The sequence below is a fragment of the Rhodnius prolixus genome, unplaced genomic scaffold (assembly GCF_049639745.1).
Source record: "Rhodnius prolixus isolate KJV_2025 unplaced genomic scaffold, Rpr scaffold_10, whole genome shotgun sequence".
Taxonomy (NCBI): Eukaryota; Metazoa; Arthropoda; class Insecta; order Hemiptera; family Reduviidae; genus Rhodnius; species Rhodnius prolixus.
In genome coordinates this window covers 9,509,112-9,527,963 of record NW_027411615.1, presented here as the reverse complement: position 1 = coordinate 9,527,963, position 18,852 = coordinate 9,509,112, and the positions used below count along the sequence as shown (strand labels likewise).

The window sequence follows — 18,852 nt, the reverse complement described above, 5'->3', positions numbered from 1 at the left end:
AATTAATCCATAGCATATTCTAAATTAATACAATTTTTCTGCTCATCTTATAAACATCTGTTTAGAAAAATTACTATAATTAAAGGAATAAAAAAAAAATAATCAATTTTCAGTCGATTAATATGGAAGCTGCAATAAATTATTCATTATTTAACAAGTGTTGGTTGCTTTAAAAAATGATCTTTTAAGTTTTTAATTGGGTAACCGTATATTTAAATTAAATTGGATAGGTCTTATTAAACAATTACATTTTAATAAATGGTTTTGATAAAAATGGAGAGGAAAAAAAATTATTAATAAAATACGGGTACTTAATTAAACAAAAAGGTGTATTACAAAATAGAAATTCAAATTATAAACGTTTATTATTGGGGAACTGCGCAGATTGCTGTTCATAAGAATGAAGAAATCTGTAACTCATGAAGCTGGCAAGAAATAATCTCTTTTTAGGTATAAAGTAGTAAAACAGATTAAATTGCGTTCGACAGCTTCATTAACACCGCCTTTGCTAGCTGTTAGTAAACTAAGTCTGAATTATGCTTTCAAATCGACAGCTTGTTAAATGAACACTTAAAAAGCTGCTCATTAAAGTTTTTGATTTCCACTAACCAGATTGTAACAGCATCGCTTCCAAGAAACCTTCCTCTCTACATTGCATTCCTCAGCTCATTGAAGATCCAGAAGTGAATCTGGCGTGAATTTATTTTATACGTCTCAGGTTTCAAAACTTTAACGCTCTCTTTCTTTTACCTCGAATTTGAAAGCATATTAATTTTTACTTTACATTATCTAAGTTGTAAAACCTCAAATTATATTGCAATGATTCATTAGAGGAAAATCAACGCCATTTTAATTATTTAAATAATAGTTACAGTTCTAAATATATTAAACGTGTTCAGATATATCGATTCATTTCCGATTTAACAAAGTTTCTGCAAGCATCGATAAATCTATTTCATTTATTATGAGAAATTATTCTAGAAAATTTCTATTAATCTATGAGATCTTTAAAGATCTATGTTACGTTATTTTTTATTAAGTTACCCAGCCCTGTACAAAATTTGTTCACTAAGTAATTAGTGTATAGTTCGTACATTAGCTCTGGATACAACTTAATCATTTGTTATATTCTTATCTTTTTTAAACATATGGATGTAATTGTTAACATCAACCTTAATTTTTTAAGTTATATACGAGTTCTTGAGTGCCTAAGAGCGATATGTAAACTATAGGGACAGATCACTCAGATATATACATACACACACATTATATATATATATATATATATGTATGTTTGACGTAATAACCTAACATCTGTAGAACACATGTAGAGGAGAAAGCATATCCATGTTGCTGTCGTCATAGCCAAGTAACCTCTGAAATGGTTAAACCATTGTAACTGAATGCGTCAGAGAGTTGTATTTATTTTACAAAACTTTAGTTTTTTGTAAGAGTAAAGTCCCTTGCTATAAGGAACTTGGGTGTATCAAATAATTTGTATACAAGCATTACGTACAGAACAAAATAAAAAGAAGCGTTTATGAAGTAACTTTTCTACATCCGCTTCTTCCAGCTTCCAAAACTTCTCATGGAGATTATCTCCTCTAGGTAGATATTTTCTTAAAATACTTCAACATTACAGAAAAAAAGAATATGGCAATTACAATGAATAATTATAAGTTAGGTAACTCAAGATTTTACTACTTAAATTTGCACGCCTCATCGTGTAAAGTACAGCTCCAACTTTTACAATTCTAAGAACATTACCTTTGCAACAAACATGTAGAACACTTAAGTACACAAATTATAGTTTTCTTTTAACTATTGTTTACTAAAATATTTCACTAATCATTAACATTTCAGATAAGAAACACCATATTACACCTCTCAATCAGTCAGTGAGAGATTTGAGTTGAAGCCCAGTTCTCTAAACCAAAGTGACTCTTCAACCTTTAATGGTGAATAAAAACCTGGAAGTGGTCAGGGATGTCACAAAGTTTCGAGCAAGACGTTCTTCAAAATCTTTACACCATTTCAACTAACAGATTTCTAGCTTTGATTTTATTCATACTGGTGCAATGACAGTTCTATTTGAAGTCTTAATTTTTTTTACTTTGTTTTGATAAAATGGCGATTCAACAATTTTATTTATATTCTACTATAAATCACTCCATATATTTATCCCTCAGTTTGTATTCTTGTTCATTTTCTAAATATTGTAACAACAATTGAGCTTGCATTATATGTAATGTACGAAGCATTATAGAAATATACACGTCTTTCCATTAGGTATACTTCAAGGGGACAAATATGTAATCTGAGGCACCTAGCACTTAAACTGTTTGAGGCGATAATATCCTTTTATCTAGAACAGGGATGACGAACCTTTTTGAGACGTGGATCAAATTTTTTTCATTTTTTTTTTTTTAGTACTAGCTCTTGGGTCACTAATGCCCATTTGCACAAGAGTTAAGTTTAAAAATTTTAAACTGAATATTTTCAAAACTAAACATCTTTAAAATTCAGTTGGCTTAACGGGGTAAAACGGGACGAAACAAGTGCTATGGAAGTCTCTCTTTTTACAAACATAACAGAACAAAACCTTACAAAAGTGTGTTTTATCTGAAGAAAAATCTAAATATGGTTATTTGCTTTGGGTTGTCGATTTTTTAACAAACAAAATATGAGTAAAATTATACATTTTATTTGATATTTTGTAAACAGTTTTGCTTTATTTCAAATACTACAAAAGCATTTGTCGTCATTTCCGTTTTTAGAACTGTAATGATCAAACTAAAGGTTAAAGATAGCATTTAAATTGCTTTTGTGCGAATGCGTGATAGAAAAGAATACAGATAGAATATAAATTATCCACAACAATTAGAAAATCTAAATCAAATCCGCGTAAACAAACAAATGGTTGCCTAGCAATTGTGGGTCAGTGAAAAAGCTTGCGCATGTCAGTGTCTGACCCGCGGGTCATAGGTTCGCCATCAATGATCTAGACAATCGCAGCCCCTAGTAGAGTGTTGTAGGTGTAAGACTATTTGATTTGATTTGTAAAATCTAACAGAATCAACTCCGCATTCTCATATTTCCTTTTGAAGTTAATTATCCGTTTAAAGAATTAAAGTAGTCTACTAGCTGTTGACAGTACCGTCTAACTCGGCAAATTCATATTTTCCTTGCTTGAAAAAGGTTTTAGGGACCTCAAAATTATATTTAAAAACTAAACTAATATCCTTAAGTTCCAGTAAGTTTTTTTTTTTTTTTACTTCTCATTCTGCTTTATGGAGCCGAAGTCAGGAGCGCATCTGTGAGAGTTAGAGCAACTCAATACTCCATGGAAAGAACCTTGTTAGAGGTTAAGGGAATTCAAAAATCAGAAACCGCCAAAATTTAGGAGGTAAAGTCCTGTTTTGTCTCTGATGCTTAAATTGGAAAATGGCCAAACAAGAGTGAAGATAACTGGGCTTAAAGATCTCTAGAGTGGCTTCCATTGAATAAGGCAAGGAAGAAGGGAGCCATTTCTTGAGGAGATACCACAAAATAAATGAATTTGTATGGGTCAGTAAACTCATGATAAATAAAAAAAGAGTTTTAGCCAATAGAGTGGCTAAAAGAAGTAACAATTAGTTTTATTAATTGCTAATTATTGTAACTATTTACTTACGCATATTATTAGTGATAAATACAGAATCAGATTCCTGATTTATCGTAATTGTTTTACAGAGAGAAGGATAAACAATGTTGTTAAGGGACGACGACTATTTCGATGCAAATATGCACTTTCTAAAAATAAAACTTATTGCAACATGAAAGATCGATAAAGAGATAGAAAGGTGAATGCAATTGATTATATTACCTATTTGATCATTATTATGTTGAGATGATAATAAAATTAGTTGACTATTTGAAAAATGGAAAGAACGGTGCTGTGTGAAAAAGGTAGTGACTGGAAACGAGGAGGCAGATGGAGGAGAGGTGCATATGATGAGTAGCCATGTTTGGAGGGGAGGTGAGGGGTGAGGAAGGTGTTGGTAACAATTTCACAGCGTGTTTAGAAGTTCTTCACCAGAGCATAACGTATCCAGCTATCCATCACGATTTGTCTGTCTGTTCTCAGCTAGTAAGGTGGTGACATAGCACCTTCTACTTCCTCGGCACTACTCCACTAGATAGATCTAGATGCCTTCACTAGACATCTATCTTTCTCACATAACTGGGCAACATTGATTTTTCCCCAGGCTTACAAGTTTTTTTTTTAAAAAAAAACTTGACACTCTTTTACACAGAGGTTTTCAAAACAGTTGTACGTACTTGTAAAATATCAATATTAAAACACTTCACTAAAAAAGATTCTTTAATTTGGAGAAGTAGAGTATTAAACATTCGCAGCTTTTAGAACGTCTCAGTAATAACTAAATCTTGAATGAAAACCAATCAATTTGTTTTTTCGCAGCCCGCGACAGAGGCGTTAAGCCACTCTGGCAGCATTATCCACTACTTTCCAGTGGCCATACTCTTAAATTCCGCGTGCAATTTCCCTCTTTATGTGGCTACCTATAACACTTTTAGCCGAAGAGAAACACATTGCGTGGTCGGGATGAACACATTGACTCCCCTGCTTCGCAAGATTATCGACCTGCTCGTTTCCTCGTAATCCACAATGTGCCAGAATCCTCTGGAAAGCCAGATGCTTCCGTTCTGTAAGTGCCACTGTTTAATTGAGTCGATGTTTTACACCACAAAGGCGCGAGGATTTTAATCGCTTCTCGCGCTCTGGAAGCTCAAAAACCAAAGATTTTTTTTTTTTTCTTTTTACTATTTCATGAACGTGGAACGGTTCTGTTTGAGAGAGAAATAGAAAGTGTTAAGCGATACAAAATTTTAGTATTGTCAGCGCCATTTTGCAGTACCAAACTGAGATGATTTGGCTTAATGCTATTGTACATTAAAAGTCAAAAGTTGGTTGCTGGATGGCCTATAAACTTGTACGGTTCGCAAGTTTCTAATTCAGGGAACGGGGGGGCAAAAGTGCCCTAAGTTGATATTTCACTTTACAGGACTTCTTAAATTCAAGTTTCACCGTATTGTTTTCAAACTACTCGTAAAGCGGCTAATTTAACCTACATCTATTTCCCTAACGAATCTACCAAGTTTTGCCCGATTTTATTATTCAGAAGTATTAAATTAAAAAAAAAGAAACTATCATTTTTGATAGTGAAGAAAACTAAGTTCAACAAATTTACAGGTACCCCTTAAGGGGCCCAGTAAATTGTGCAGAAGAAAAGGAGAGAACTTAATCAATTCCTTGATTACAGTTTTCCTGAAGATAGTACTAGCACACTCGTAGTTAGAATGTTGTGCCGGATGAGTTGGGCTGGTGGTGTTGGACTGCCCTATTGAAGGGTGTAAGAGATAGCGGAGGGTCAAAGAAGGCAGACTGTAGAGAAGATAGTGGTACAAATTGAGCCCTGAGAAGGGCTAAAGTGATTAATGACTCTTTAGACTAGTCGTACTAGAGGGCTGTGCGAACGAAATCCTTTAGATATAAGTTTTCTTACAATATTTCACGTTTCAACTCGTTTACTTCAATTTTTTTGTTAACTTCTTGTTTCAAATTTTACAATTTTTCTAGCGATTTTAGGTAGGCACCTACCTGTTGTATTGTATTACAACTGCTTTTTATTGCTACTGTATTTTTTACTTCCGTTGTATTAAATAATAATTGTTAAAAACTAAAATGGTTACTTTTCTTTTTGTTCCTTCTCCAAAAATTGACAATCGAGTCAAATTAATAATTTGATATCAGCGAAAAACCGGTTACGCAACTTCCCAGTTTTCTGCATTTACTCCCCTCTGTTCGGGGTAGGGTTTTATTTAAAAACCAAAAAAATCCATATGATCTTGAAGCTCAATAAATACACAACTTTTTCTGAAATTATGTGATTCCTTGATTCATTAACCATTGAGAAAATGCAGTAGAAAATTTTAACAAAAATCATCGAGAACGAATTTTTTAGACATTAAAGTAAAAATGTCATTGTTTATAAGAAACTTTTGAGGTTCTAGTCTAGGTTAAGTAAATTTATAGGAAATTTAATGCTCTTACGTTTGAAAAAAGCAGATTTGTTGTAGGATAAAGGATAGAAAAGTTACGGCCGTTTTTATCGTGGAAAATGCGAATATCGACGGAAAAGTTAAAAATGCAAATATCTTGGACACTATTGAGATTCAGGCCAAAGTGAAAAGAATATTTTTTGTTGCATTTGAGCTGCTGAATTCCTCCTGAGGTTTCGACCTCTCCTCCGGGTACACCCTCTATAGTGGATGTCTGTAGATCCCTAGACGTTTAAGCCGCTTGGGAGGGTTGTCAGCGAGATTTCAGGATGACAGGTGAAGAATTTAAGTATTAGAATGTGAGAATAGAGAATTTCTGGTATCACAGTTTGTTTACTTCAAGTAGAAAGGGAATATTCCGGCCAGTGTGGTTAGTTAGATTGGATAATTATAATCAGCAATTGTTTGAAAGATTCTGGTTTGAAGTTGAATCCCAAAGTTCGATGCCTTAAGTTCAGATTTAATTGGTTGATAAATAAACCTTCGTTTTGTAATTACAGTCTAGATCCGTTTTCTAGGAGTCGTTTTAGATGTCTGAAGCGATTATTCATTTCTAATGGGTCTCTTGTTGATGTACAACCCAAGGTAGCGGTTGACATCAGACAAGGAAAAGGAATATGGTTGAAATACAAAAGAAGGGAAAGTGATTCTACAACGTAAAAGGTAAAGTACTAACATTTACTTTGGTTCAGCTTAATTCTCTACTTTTTGATTTATCTTTCCAAAAGAGAGAGATGTTTTTGAATTTTGTTCTGAGGGAAATAACAACATCAGAAAAGTAAAGAGTTGGAATGTCGGCCGAGTAAAACTGTGTATAGGATTGGACCAAACATGCACCTTTTACTTCCACCTGATATCGTGTTCGGTCTTTTGAAAGGCAGAGAGAGAAACAGTCAGAAAGATAGGACTGGTGGATAAGGAAATTAGTGAAGGAGAGGTCGTTCTTCAGCTTCAAGAGCAGCTCAAGGTGCCATACCCGAGAAGAATATTGGTCTCTATTGATAAGGAATAACATGAGAGGACTCGCCACGAGCGGGTATCTGCTCCTTAAGTTTCTTTACCAGGGTTGGCTAATTGGTCGACAGGGCGAAGGAAGTGATGAGGGACCAATTGGTTAGTGAAGAAATTTACAATGAGTTAGAAACTAACGTGTTCTAAAAAGATTATTTATTAAATTAGCAAAAATGTTGTTGATAATTTAAAAAAAATAGTATTAATTTGATTGTCAACAGCGACTGTAGGAGACAAGGGAAGATTAATTAAAAGGAAGGTAATTTAAGAAAGATTTCTGAGTAAATCTTCTTTCAAAGTAATTTGAAAGGATAACCTTCCTTGTTTGTTCTGTCAGCTGTGGGATAATGGGCCAATAGAATATCTGCTTTGTCACTTCCGTCACCCCCACGTCATACAACCGTTTCAAACGCTTGACCGAACCAATTTTTTTAAAAGACATTTCCACTTAAGAAAAATCAGTTTCATCGCCTATACCTGGTTTTAGAAATTCACCTTTGTCTTTTACCATCTTCATTTATAAAGTGTAACAGTAAACAAAGTAAGGTTAGCTTCTTCTAGTTAGTCCTGCGTGAAGATTGTCTTGGGGGGATCGAATCCATCTGTTTACTCTTAGATTTTTTAATAGTTTCTTTCAGCTCACTGTTTGGAAATGGACAGTGTTGTCTGTAACTAGAGAGAACACTGGTCAGAGGACGGCAGTTCAGTAAAAAAAGACTCAGGGCCCCATAGAACTCAGATTTTGAAGTGCTTTCAACTAAACTTGCAACAAATTGAAATAAAATTAATCCACTTATGATTGTAAGCTATGAGAGAAAGAGCACTTCACAAAAGAAGTAACAAAAAGTGCGTTGTGAAACTTAGGAGGAACTTTTCTTCCATCGCAGGAGCCTAAATTTGATATCTTTTTGGAGCCATCGTGGAATCAGTTAGAAAGGTGTCCCAAAAATCGTTGGCCAGCTGTAGAACTTTGATTTCTTACAATGCCAAACAGATCCAACTTTTTGGCAACTTCTTAAGTCCTTTAGTTTTAATAATTATGTAACGTAAGGTGCCACGGATAAGTTATAAACTAGACCCGCAATGCTAAGGTGTATTGTTGGTTTAGTAGGTTCGATTATCTGACATAGACTTTAGATTTTATTTAATGGTTAATATGAGAACTTTGTAGTTAAGTATGTTTGCTAATCGCCTCCGTCTACAACATCTAACATAATTGGTAGTTGGACGTAAAGCCCTCCAGAAAAAATAGGCATTACTTTACCTATTTTTTTTAATTATTATTAAAAAATAATAATATTATTATATTAATTATTTAACATTTCACTGATTGATTTCAGAAAGTCTGATTTCAAGGATTGAATAGTTTAAATTTGATGATGAAATTCTAATCATGAATTTTATCCATGCTAAATCATTTCAAAAATGCACTTAACTCGATGCAGATACGCCATTACTCGCAAAGACGTTTAATCATCTATATTCACACTCGATTTATCCCTTTTTTATCCCAGATAAAATGTATCCCAGTTCCGCTTTGAATAATCTAAAACCAAACAACTTGCTACAAAAATCAGAAGGAATAGAAAAGACTTAATTAATATGACCTGGTAAAATATGATAGTTAATAAAAGGGTAACAATTAGTTTACATTGAGTAAAGTAATAACTAAACATGAGTGCATCTTACATTTGAGTATTTATAAAGAAAACAATTTATAATATTGCGATTTGAAAAAATTATCTTGAACTACAAATCATATCTTATTGATTTTATGATTTATTTTTAGAACAATAATTTTTTTTTATTGTTTAACAAACTTTCTTTTCCTTAAATATTTTTTGAATTTCATCATTGAAGCAGGTTGATTAAGTCATTAATATTGTTATATAATATTTAATTTATATATAAATCAATATTTAATATTACAAGATATCATTATCTTAGTATTTGTTTAATTGATTTGCGAATGATTCTACCACTTAGAATGTTCAAATATTAAATTTTGATTGGATAGGAAAGTTTAAAGCAAAAATTATCCTTTCTCAATATATTTGAAGTTCCAACAAATTTTCTGCAAATTTATTACTTTAAGCTCAAGCTTGAATAGTCATAAAACCCAAATTTATTAGTTTACCAAACTAAATAATCACCCTTACTATTCGAACTCTAATGATAGATGAAAGAATAACATGTGTCTAGGAAAGAATTTCATACTTCAGCATCCTGGAGAGCTAGGCGTTTTTGATTGACTTCTCGATTTAAATTCTTTTTGAGAAAAAAGCACGCTGTTCAGCAACTTAGATCCTTGACGAATGCTGAAAAGATTAACTTATTGTCTAAGGAAGTTCAGAGAAATTAATACTAAATATAAGTTTCATTGTATCGTTTTCAGCCGCTTCTTCTTTAAGAAGAGCGAATAGAAGTTAACCTCCCCTACATAACCTAATTTTTATTTTACACTTTAATAGTTTCTATCATATTTCAAATACTTTCAACTAAACTTTAAATTTAAGTAAAGCAATAGTTAATTAAATCAGTATTTAAAGGTTTAATTTGTTGAGTAGTTGCATTTTTACAGACATATTTTTGTCTTAGTAGTATAATTAGTAGGTATCAATAACTTTAAAACTAGTTATAGGAAGTTCAACGCTAGAAAAATATTATTTATGAAACTAAAAGATAGTTCCTCTCTGTTGAAGGATGTAATATAAGTATTGTGGTCTTCTGATTAACTGCAGTGGCTGCACTGCTAGGTAACTGTTCTGGATGTAATACTCCAGACTGGCTGTAATTGTAGGCGACTTCTCGTCTTTATAGTTTACAGTTGGACATCAAAACGAGAGTTTGATTTCATCTGATTACACTCATATCTAGATGGGGCCATTAGATCGATACTGTAATCATAAAACTGTCGATTATCGCCAGAATACTCTCTCATTTCTCTTTCTTTTTTTTTTGCTCTCTCTCGATGAATAATTTCTCTTATCATTACGAAATTACAGGTTAATTTCTTTCATTCCTTTAGCTCGAAAAACTGTAGCTATCCACGTAACCCAGTTACTCCGCAATAAATGTGCTGCCTAAAGCACCGATTTCGCGGAAGCTAGAATATCACTTACTACCGTAAGTATAAGAGAAAGACGTGTGAGTGCCTCACAGATTTATTAGTAAGTTCATTACTCATATAATGAAAATTTTAACCTTAAAAAAGAGAGGAATCGCTTTGCCGTTTATTTTGCCACGAGTTCAGCATGACCTATCCAATTTAATGACATTACTTTACTATCTTATCATTGTTTAAATATGATAAAATTATCAAGTGTTCATTGACAGAATGAAGAACTTCCGTTTCATTAAATTAGATTAGTAGTTCGTTCAATTACTTCAAAGCGAATGTTTGTGATAAACCATTATATTTTCTATTGATAAATATGTAACACTCAACTCATTAAAGAGAACAGAAAGAAACCAAATTTAGGGCAAAATTTGATGAAAACGGGTTCCGAACTTTCTCTTTGATTATTCGAAGCCCCTAAATCACTTATTTTTTAAAGTAATATTTGTCTTAAAAGATCGAAATTGAGATTTACCAAATATGTCTGTGAATGACCGAATATTTGGTTTAAGTTGTTGCAATAAATAGGATCGTATAAAGTCAGTCACATAATTAAGTTTATAATTGGTATAAAAATATTCTTTTTACGTTTTTAAATCATAGTTTATTAAAAATATGATATATATAAAATTAGCAGAAAGGTTAAGTGACAGCACATGTAAATAAACAAGCTTAAAAACGAAATTAGATTCTAAATGAGAAAAGAAAATAATACCGATAATAAAGTTAATTATGTGATTGATGTTATACAATCCTATTGCAACAACTTAAACCAAATATTCGGATATACACCAAGCGATGAGATGAATCTCAACATTCATCGAGTGAATCACAAATTTCGGTCTTTCACGGACATGTTCTTGTGGAGACTTAGAAGGTGGTGCATCTATTTCCGAAGACAAACCAACCATCCTCCTCCTACACAATAGATCATGGGGACTCCACCACCATCATTGCAATACCTCGACCACCACGAAACCTTTTCTCAACTCGTGAGCTTGGAGACAAAACTCCGACGAGCTGACTCGCGATCCCGTGGTACCATTTAGTCGTAGAGAGACTATATCTCCTACATAAGGCCTAGAATGGTCACTGGCCCAGCTCATGACTTACGGTTTCTCCGCACCCTCCTGGTGTCAGCTAGGGCTTACTACACCATTCCAAGTGAAGATGGTTTTCCGTACCAAGAGTCTTTCACGGACAACATAATGCAACGCAGTATTGAAACCGATATTTTACTTAAGGACTAGAAGTTTAGGGGGTTAGTCAAGTATTCCAATATCTACCGCCACCAATCATTACAGTATAAAATTCTTCCCCCGAATAATATTCTAACTATAAAAAAATACCTCGAATAACTGCTCCATATTGTGTTCCTAAAAGAATAATCCATAATAAACTTAACTGCGTTATTCCATGCCAAATATCATCATTTACATGCGAAAAATTTCATTATTTGCAGGACTATTGTGGTTCTGCAGCTGTAAACTTCAAATAAATAATATTAACACAAAATAAAATGATGAAAATTATTTCCATTGAAACAGAGTAAACTGATATTAATAATTAGCAAAATGAAATGCTCTTTTATTCAATAAATTAATATTAATTAATTGTTTGTTGCATTCTAAATTGTTGTTTTATGTTTACAGGTAAATGTTGCAACTTTAGTTTCGTCTATTAATTCCAGCGTTAGCTGTAAGTACAGTATTTTTCCCCACTTAGTATTCTGTTTTTTAAAGCATTATTATTATATGAAGTACATCAGCGCAACAACTCTCGAAACCATTTAGTGCTCCTAACAGAGATCTCTTAGTACAGACTGTAGTCTAACCAGTGTACTTGGTTTATCACTAGTCTGTGAGCTAGAAAAGAACCCCAATATCAAAAAACCTAAGGGCAAGCGGGTGGACTTAAACGGATCGGTCCAATGTCGCCTCTACTTAGCCAAGCCCTTCCTTCACACATAAGTTATCATTCACGTTTTTATGGTTGGGTTCAAGAACCTAGATTTACCATAAGAAAGTTGGTTGATCTATGTTGGTGTCATCACAGTCCGCCAATATTACAACAAGATAGCACTCTTACCACCAATTCGTGAAGAAGTACACTAGAAGTTACTGAAACTTAAAACCAACTTTCATAAAGAACATTTTGCATCATGGCGCGAGCCACATTCTATTGTAACATTGGCTGAGCACCTAATTATTTAATCAGATAATTTTTATTTTACTATCACTAGTGGACTTTTAGAGTTGCCCGTAGCGGATGGTCTAAGTTGTCTGGCGATAAAAGCAGGTGAAAGAAACAGAAAAAGTAGAAATCTTGACGAACTAGAAACCAATTCGGTGTTTCGAAAAAGCAGCTCGGTTGGAATACATTGTAGATGTTGTGGTGCCTATTATTTCTGCCTTAGTTACTGTATCCAACGAGAAACGCTGAAAGAGATTGACAATCGGAGAAAATACGTAGAAAGAGAGTTATAGTGTCGATGACGGTACTATTTGCTCTCAATCTAGTCCCCATTCTATTTCGAAGAAACTATCCGGGTACTATGGTTGGAAAAAGGATTTCTGCAATTGCAGAAGATGGTGATTAACGTGTGTACATGCGTATCACCTGATTGGATCTGGGAGTTGGCCAAGAATGACTTTCAATAACTTAGGTGCCGCCACTTTAGCCAAGAACCTGGGAAACTTTAGAATGAAAATAATAATATTAGCAATAATTTTAGGAAATATTTACATTCTCTGTCAGGTGATGGATACTGTTTTATGTAACGAGAGATCACGGAGATCGATTGTACTCTGCAAAAGGATCTAGGCGCCCATAAACTCAAATTTTGGCGCGCTTAAAAAAATTAAATAAAACATGGCAACATAACGCTTCTGCCTCTAGTGATCCTTCTAATTTTTTTATCCCATAACATTCAGGCTTTTGCCCATATAAATAGGCTTCTAGGCTTCAGTTTTTCCTCTACTTCCCAGCATTAATCTTCTCTCCCTAACCTCCATCCCCAAAGAAACAAATATGTTGTTGTGAATTCTTTTTTTTTCCCCAGCATTTCGTTAACATATGTATTTGTAAGTTAAGCTTTACTTTTGGACAAGTGCCAGTAAAATATTAGGAACAAATAAAGCTATACAATAATAAATAACTAGGAAATACACTCTAAACTTTGAATAATGTATGACATACACTTATTTAATGGTATTGCAATCTTTTAAGTTGGCAACAATGCACATGTCACTTGCAGGTTAGCTGATAGTGATAGCATGAATGTTTAGTAGAGCTGCGATATGGCATTGTGGCAGTCATAGCGATATGGTGGCCGCGCGTCACTGCGCCTCCCTCCACCTCGTCACTTTAAAAAACTGGACCCTCACTTAGCCACTTCCATTGATACTTCAGTCTCGGCTCGGCCTTCCTTACCGCCACCGACGTAGTGAAAGAACGGTCTAAGAAAACTGTAAAAGTCCTTTAAAAAAAAATAAATATTCCGTTGTATTTTTTTTGCTTAGTAGTTAGAAATACGTCAAAATATTGATGATTTTTTTTTTTTAATTATCTGTAAATCAAAAGTAGAAAATTTTGCGTTAAAAAAAAACCCATCGCGATATTTCATTCAAAAAATAGGCGCTCCAGCGCGCCAAAGCGGTTCAGTGGGAGAAGCACAGCTCCACAATATTAGTTGACAGAGTAGCGTATAGAAAGCGCTGGCATGTACTTCCCCACTTACGCTCCACTCAGTCAACGGCACGATCAACAACTAATGCGCGCGGCAAACAGCATCTGCGCACTAACTTCTCGCCCATATATCGAGTGTTTCTACAAACCCCGCCAACTTTAACTCGCGTTTCTATTTGCTTTTTGTTCGCTTATTTTAAATTTTAGTTTTTTTTTTTTTATTTCATTTTTTATTTTTTTTAACTTTTGTAGTTTTGTATCTTTATTATCATTTAACACAATCACAGAAAAGAAAAAGTTCGTAAGGCTGTAGCTTAATTAATCAAAATAGATTTGATATTATTGTTATCATTGGAACAGTTTAATTTTTATTTTTTTAATTATTATTAAATAATCGGTGACGTTTTTGTGATTACCACAGTAGGAGATTGTTATCGCGGAAACGCTCGAGGTGTTTGTGATAATGATGGTTCTAGTTCAGTTTACTTTTGTTTCTCGTGTCGTTGTGCTATTATTATTTGTGTTTTATTAATTAATTTTCCATGAGCTATTATTCCAAAATTTTGTCAAATTGTAACAATCTTGCGTGCGGATAATAATAATGGAGTTGTGTTTGTAAACAGTTGATGTCATTCATTCAAACCGCTGTTATGGTAAGCAATTATAAAAAATTTAGCATTCTATAATTCTGCCAAAATTTAATGCATAATTTTAATATAAATAAATTAAAAGAGAAAAAAAAACTAATAATAATTACAATCCATAATCCATAAGCAACAAGTGTTTTTTCCTTACCATTAGGATCTCCCTTATCAGTTGGTTCCCCATAATTCATATTGACGCATATTACAAATTTTTTAAACCTTTTGATATGTTCTTATCGTTAAATTCCTGTAGTCACTATGAGATGTTTTAATTATTAATCCCAATTGAAAATATTGACCATTTTTTTATTCTTATCAAAATTCAACCTTCAACTTATTCATTGCTTTTTAAATTTATTGAAAAACTTCTCATCTTTATAGAATTCTTTTATTTTTAGAATAACTTGTAAGATGTAATTTCTAATAATTAGGTGCCCAAATAATTTCTGTACTTCTTTGATTAAACTTCTGCTTCTTAGTTTGGATTGGTCAGTTTCGATGTTGGACTCGAAGCCTCCAATCTTCATCCATCAGCAGAGGTTCTTGCAGTCTTTATAGCTCACTGCTTCTGATTTTTTTTAATTGTTGCCATCCAAATGTTCAATATGAGAATATTAAATTCTTTTGATGAAAATAAATCCAGTGTCGTATTATTTTTCCTCCAACTTCTTAATGGTTTTTCCGTTTAAATGGGAAAAGTTTATCTAAAGTCGAAAAGTATCATGCTGAGATGAAATTTGTAGTTTCTGCTGTAGTTTGCACGCTACCATTAATTTAAAATTACCTTTTTTCAATTAATCAAATATTTTGTAAATAATACTTGGTATTGACGACTTTTTTCTTTTCTTTTTTTAAAATTAAAACGCACTAAATACCTAATTACGCACTTACGCTTGGGTTTCTTAACATCCGCTTACCCCCATTCTTAGAGAAAAATACAGTTTTCGTCCAGAGTTTCGAATTTTAGTTGTCCCAGAGATACATGTTATAGTGTCCTATGAGATCGAAAAAAATGGTTCTACAGTTACATTGCAGGATTATATTTTTATAATAAAAAGTATTTATTTGGTAGATTTGTGTGTTGTTTCGCCTTACAGAACATCAAATCACAAATCTAACTATAAATTAGTAATTATATGTACTCGAAATAAAGGACTATCAAATATTTTTGAACTTTTTGCCTGTGTGCAAAAGATAAGATTTTGTTAGTTTACTGCCTTTAGTAGAAAAGTAGCTTAGTTAACGGTTAGACTGTTCTAAGGTTAATCACTTCGACTGTTACCTTTAAATGGCTGCTAAAATTAAAGCAGAATTTACGGTAAGCTTGCTGGATTGCATTCTGCTAAAAATAATTCTTTAGACAAGAAGTTATGTCTAATTATTTTATAGTATCCATTATTCAATATAAAAATTTAAGAGAAATCTCTTAATATATCCAGTTCTTTCGACTTTATTTTCCTGGTTACACATAATTTGGTCAGAAGAAAAGATTTGATAGATTTCAGAGAGTAAATTGTGTAACTCAACTAATTCTCGATCAAATTTAATCGAGTTAAGCGCCTTACAACTTTGCAAAAATCAGTAAATCGTTGCTAAATTTTTTGATTTATTAACAAAAATCCAGTATCCGGAAGCACCCCTTCCAGATTTATCACTGATTTCCGAGACTTTTTCTAAAATTTCTATTAAGTTGTCTCTAAATTTTTTACACATAAATAAATCAATACTTTTTGACTTAACTTCTATTTAGGGTATTCTGTGATCGAAAGGAGGGACCCCTTACAATGTCATTTCCTGTTATACAATCTGAATAATGTTGATAAAAATTAAATTTAAATCTTGAGAGTATCTGAAAAAAAACCCAATCAATTACAATCTAAATTTAATTGAGAATTGAAGTAGGAGAAATTGATGTATTTACACCATTCTATTTATTTATTTAAAATTTTGAGAAAATGAATGAAAAGAAAGTTATTTATTATCTTTTTAAAAAATAGACTTCCTGTGCACATTTTTGTAAAGCTAAAACTTAAATTTTGCTACTGCTGTAAGAATCTGTAATCTTAGTTCTCTCTAATCAATGAAAGCTTTGAAGGTAAAATACGATAACTAAATTGAGATAGTAAAATATCTTTAATTTATAGGTAATTAAAGGAGGAATTTTGGTTTATTATTTTAATGAAAATAATTCGCACACTTTACTGGGCAAATTCTAAACATTAATTCGAAGTTTTTGGATTTTATTGAACTTTCATTTTTGCACAATCCGCAGTCGATTGTGCAGTCGATCCACAAATCGATTGGATTTTCTATTTTTTTTTGTAATAAAAAAACTACAAACTTTTTTTTACCTGTAAATCCAAAAACTTGTTTGTGTAGGTTTTTCTTCATCTAATCTCTTTAAAGGACTTTTAAAACTAAAAATAGCAGCAAGCGTTTTCTTCAAAGAACTACTTTTTGTCTTCACCATTCTTCATTATTTGAAGGTCCTTCTTTTTATTTGCAAACTGCGTTGGTTAAGAAGACTTCATTTAAAAAATGGGCGATTACTTTGCAGATTGTGAAACTATTGGATATTTCTGGAGGGCCTAGAATTTTATCTAACCTAAATTATTTTTATTAAAATAATCATATCATAAAGATAATACGTTTTTATTTATGATGCAATTTTTTGTGAGCATTGCTAAATATGATGATAATCTGATCATCTATTTATCAATAAATGATTTTATATTTGAAACCCATTTTCATTTAAATTTGTTTCTTTGTAATTTGCATACGATATTGCTACGATAATTACCTTGTTTTTTATTATCACTTTCAACCATGATTGAGCAGTTTATTAGGGACTTTTTCTGAACTACTAATTAATAATAGGGTTTCAATGGAAATCTAAGTTTGGTAGATGGATTTAAAAGGTTCCTTAAATGTTAATATCAAGTTCATAGTTATAAAAGTCCGAGAATTACCAAAAAACCCATTGAGGTTGTGGATGATTCAATTAATATTGAATTATAAGTTCTATTTAATGATCAATTTTAAATAGTTTTTATCGTGTTTTAAGTTTTAAAGATACTCCTTTGAAGATTTGAATTTAAATACTTGATAATCCTCTTGGTGATGGTTAACAGACCCCCACTGAGTACGTTTTTACATCGTAATATTTTTATTTATATTAGATTTCACCTTAGATTATTTCATTGATGACTTCTTCCCCACTAGAATAGTGGATTACCTATCTCTTTGGGGATCTCGGCTAATCCCTGCGAATAATTCAGTCACTTAGCTGATATTCCATAACTATTCCAATAGTCCGCGCCCTACCTAATCCAGAAAGAAAGCCTTCAAAAGTAAGGGTTCCGGAAGGCAAATCGCTAGCTTATCCAAAACAAGACATCCGTTTATTCTTTGTATACTTTAAAGAGGACTGTATAATTTCTGAGGTTTATAAGAGTCGCTATAGAATTTTTTTAACTAATTTTAGACTTTTTTTTGAAGATTAAATTTATCTTACTTCTTATAGAGCTTTAAAATCGTACAAAATATAAGCAATATATTCCTTAGTTTTAATTTTACATTAGATTATTAAAGCTTATTTTCAAAATTTTATAAAAATTAAAAACTTAAAAAAATCAAATAAATAATTAAGCATTCTGTTCATTAAAAACACCCAAATTTGACTTTTTGTTTGAATTGATATCCATATTTTACTCTATTGTTGTTAAAGAAATGTTTTATGATTTGGAAAAACTTAGTGTAGTTAAAATTAAAATAGAGATAAAGACGTTTTATTCAAAATGAGTTCACTTAGTTGTAGTTAAATATGAAGCGTGAAGCGGAAACTGCTTACAAAATTAACCAAAGCAAGCTTCACTATTTGCAATTAACAAATGTTTTAGTAGAGATGAAATAATGAAAAATTAATAGATGGCTGAGCGTCCTGCTGCGCTTGCAGAAGGAGATTCGAAATCATAATATATCTGTGACTTGCTCTAAGAAATATGCTATTTTTGAACATAAAAGTAACTATACCGTGTAATTATAACATTTTTTATCGTCTAATTGAAGTAGAGTTGTAGGTAAATGTAGGCTGCTTAAAATGTTTAGGAGCAATGATAGTTTTTAGAGCTATAGCTTTTATTGGACTGATTTTGCAACAAGTACGTTTTCTAAGGTTAGCATAAAACAAAGCAGTATTCTGCTGGGAGATTTTAGTTGGCCGAAAAATGGGTACTGTCGTCCCGCAGGGTGAAGTAGACTATCCTGTTT

The 18,852-nt window shown here is 32.3% G+C and overlaps 1 protein-coding gene across 2 annotated transcripts in view; it reads left to right on the top strand.

Annotated features, from left to right (window-relative positions):
* Window positions 1–18,852, top strand: part of LOC141456711 (zinc finger protein rotund-like) — a 601,670-nt gene that overhangs the window by 50,946 nt on the left and 531,872 nt on the right. Inside the window, exon 1 of one of the 2 annotated variants that reach the window (XM_074132932.1) lies at window positions 14,068–14,592. The exons of the other annotated variant lie outside the window; for it this stretch is intronic. Coding sequence (XP_073989033.1) covers window positions 14,566–14,592 — 27 coding nt within the window. The 5' untranslated portion in view covers window positions 14,068–14,565. Of the gene's footprint in view, window positions 1–14,067; window positions 14,593–18,852 lie in introns of those variants that run through there. 2 annotated transcript variants of the gene reach the window in all.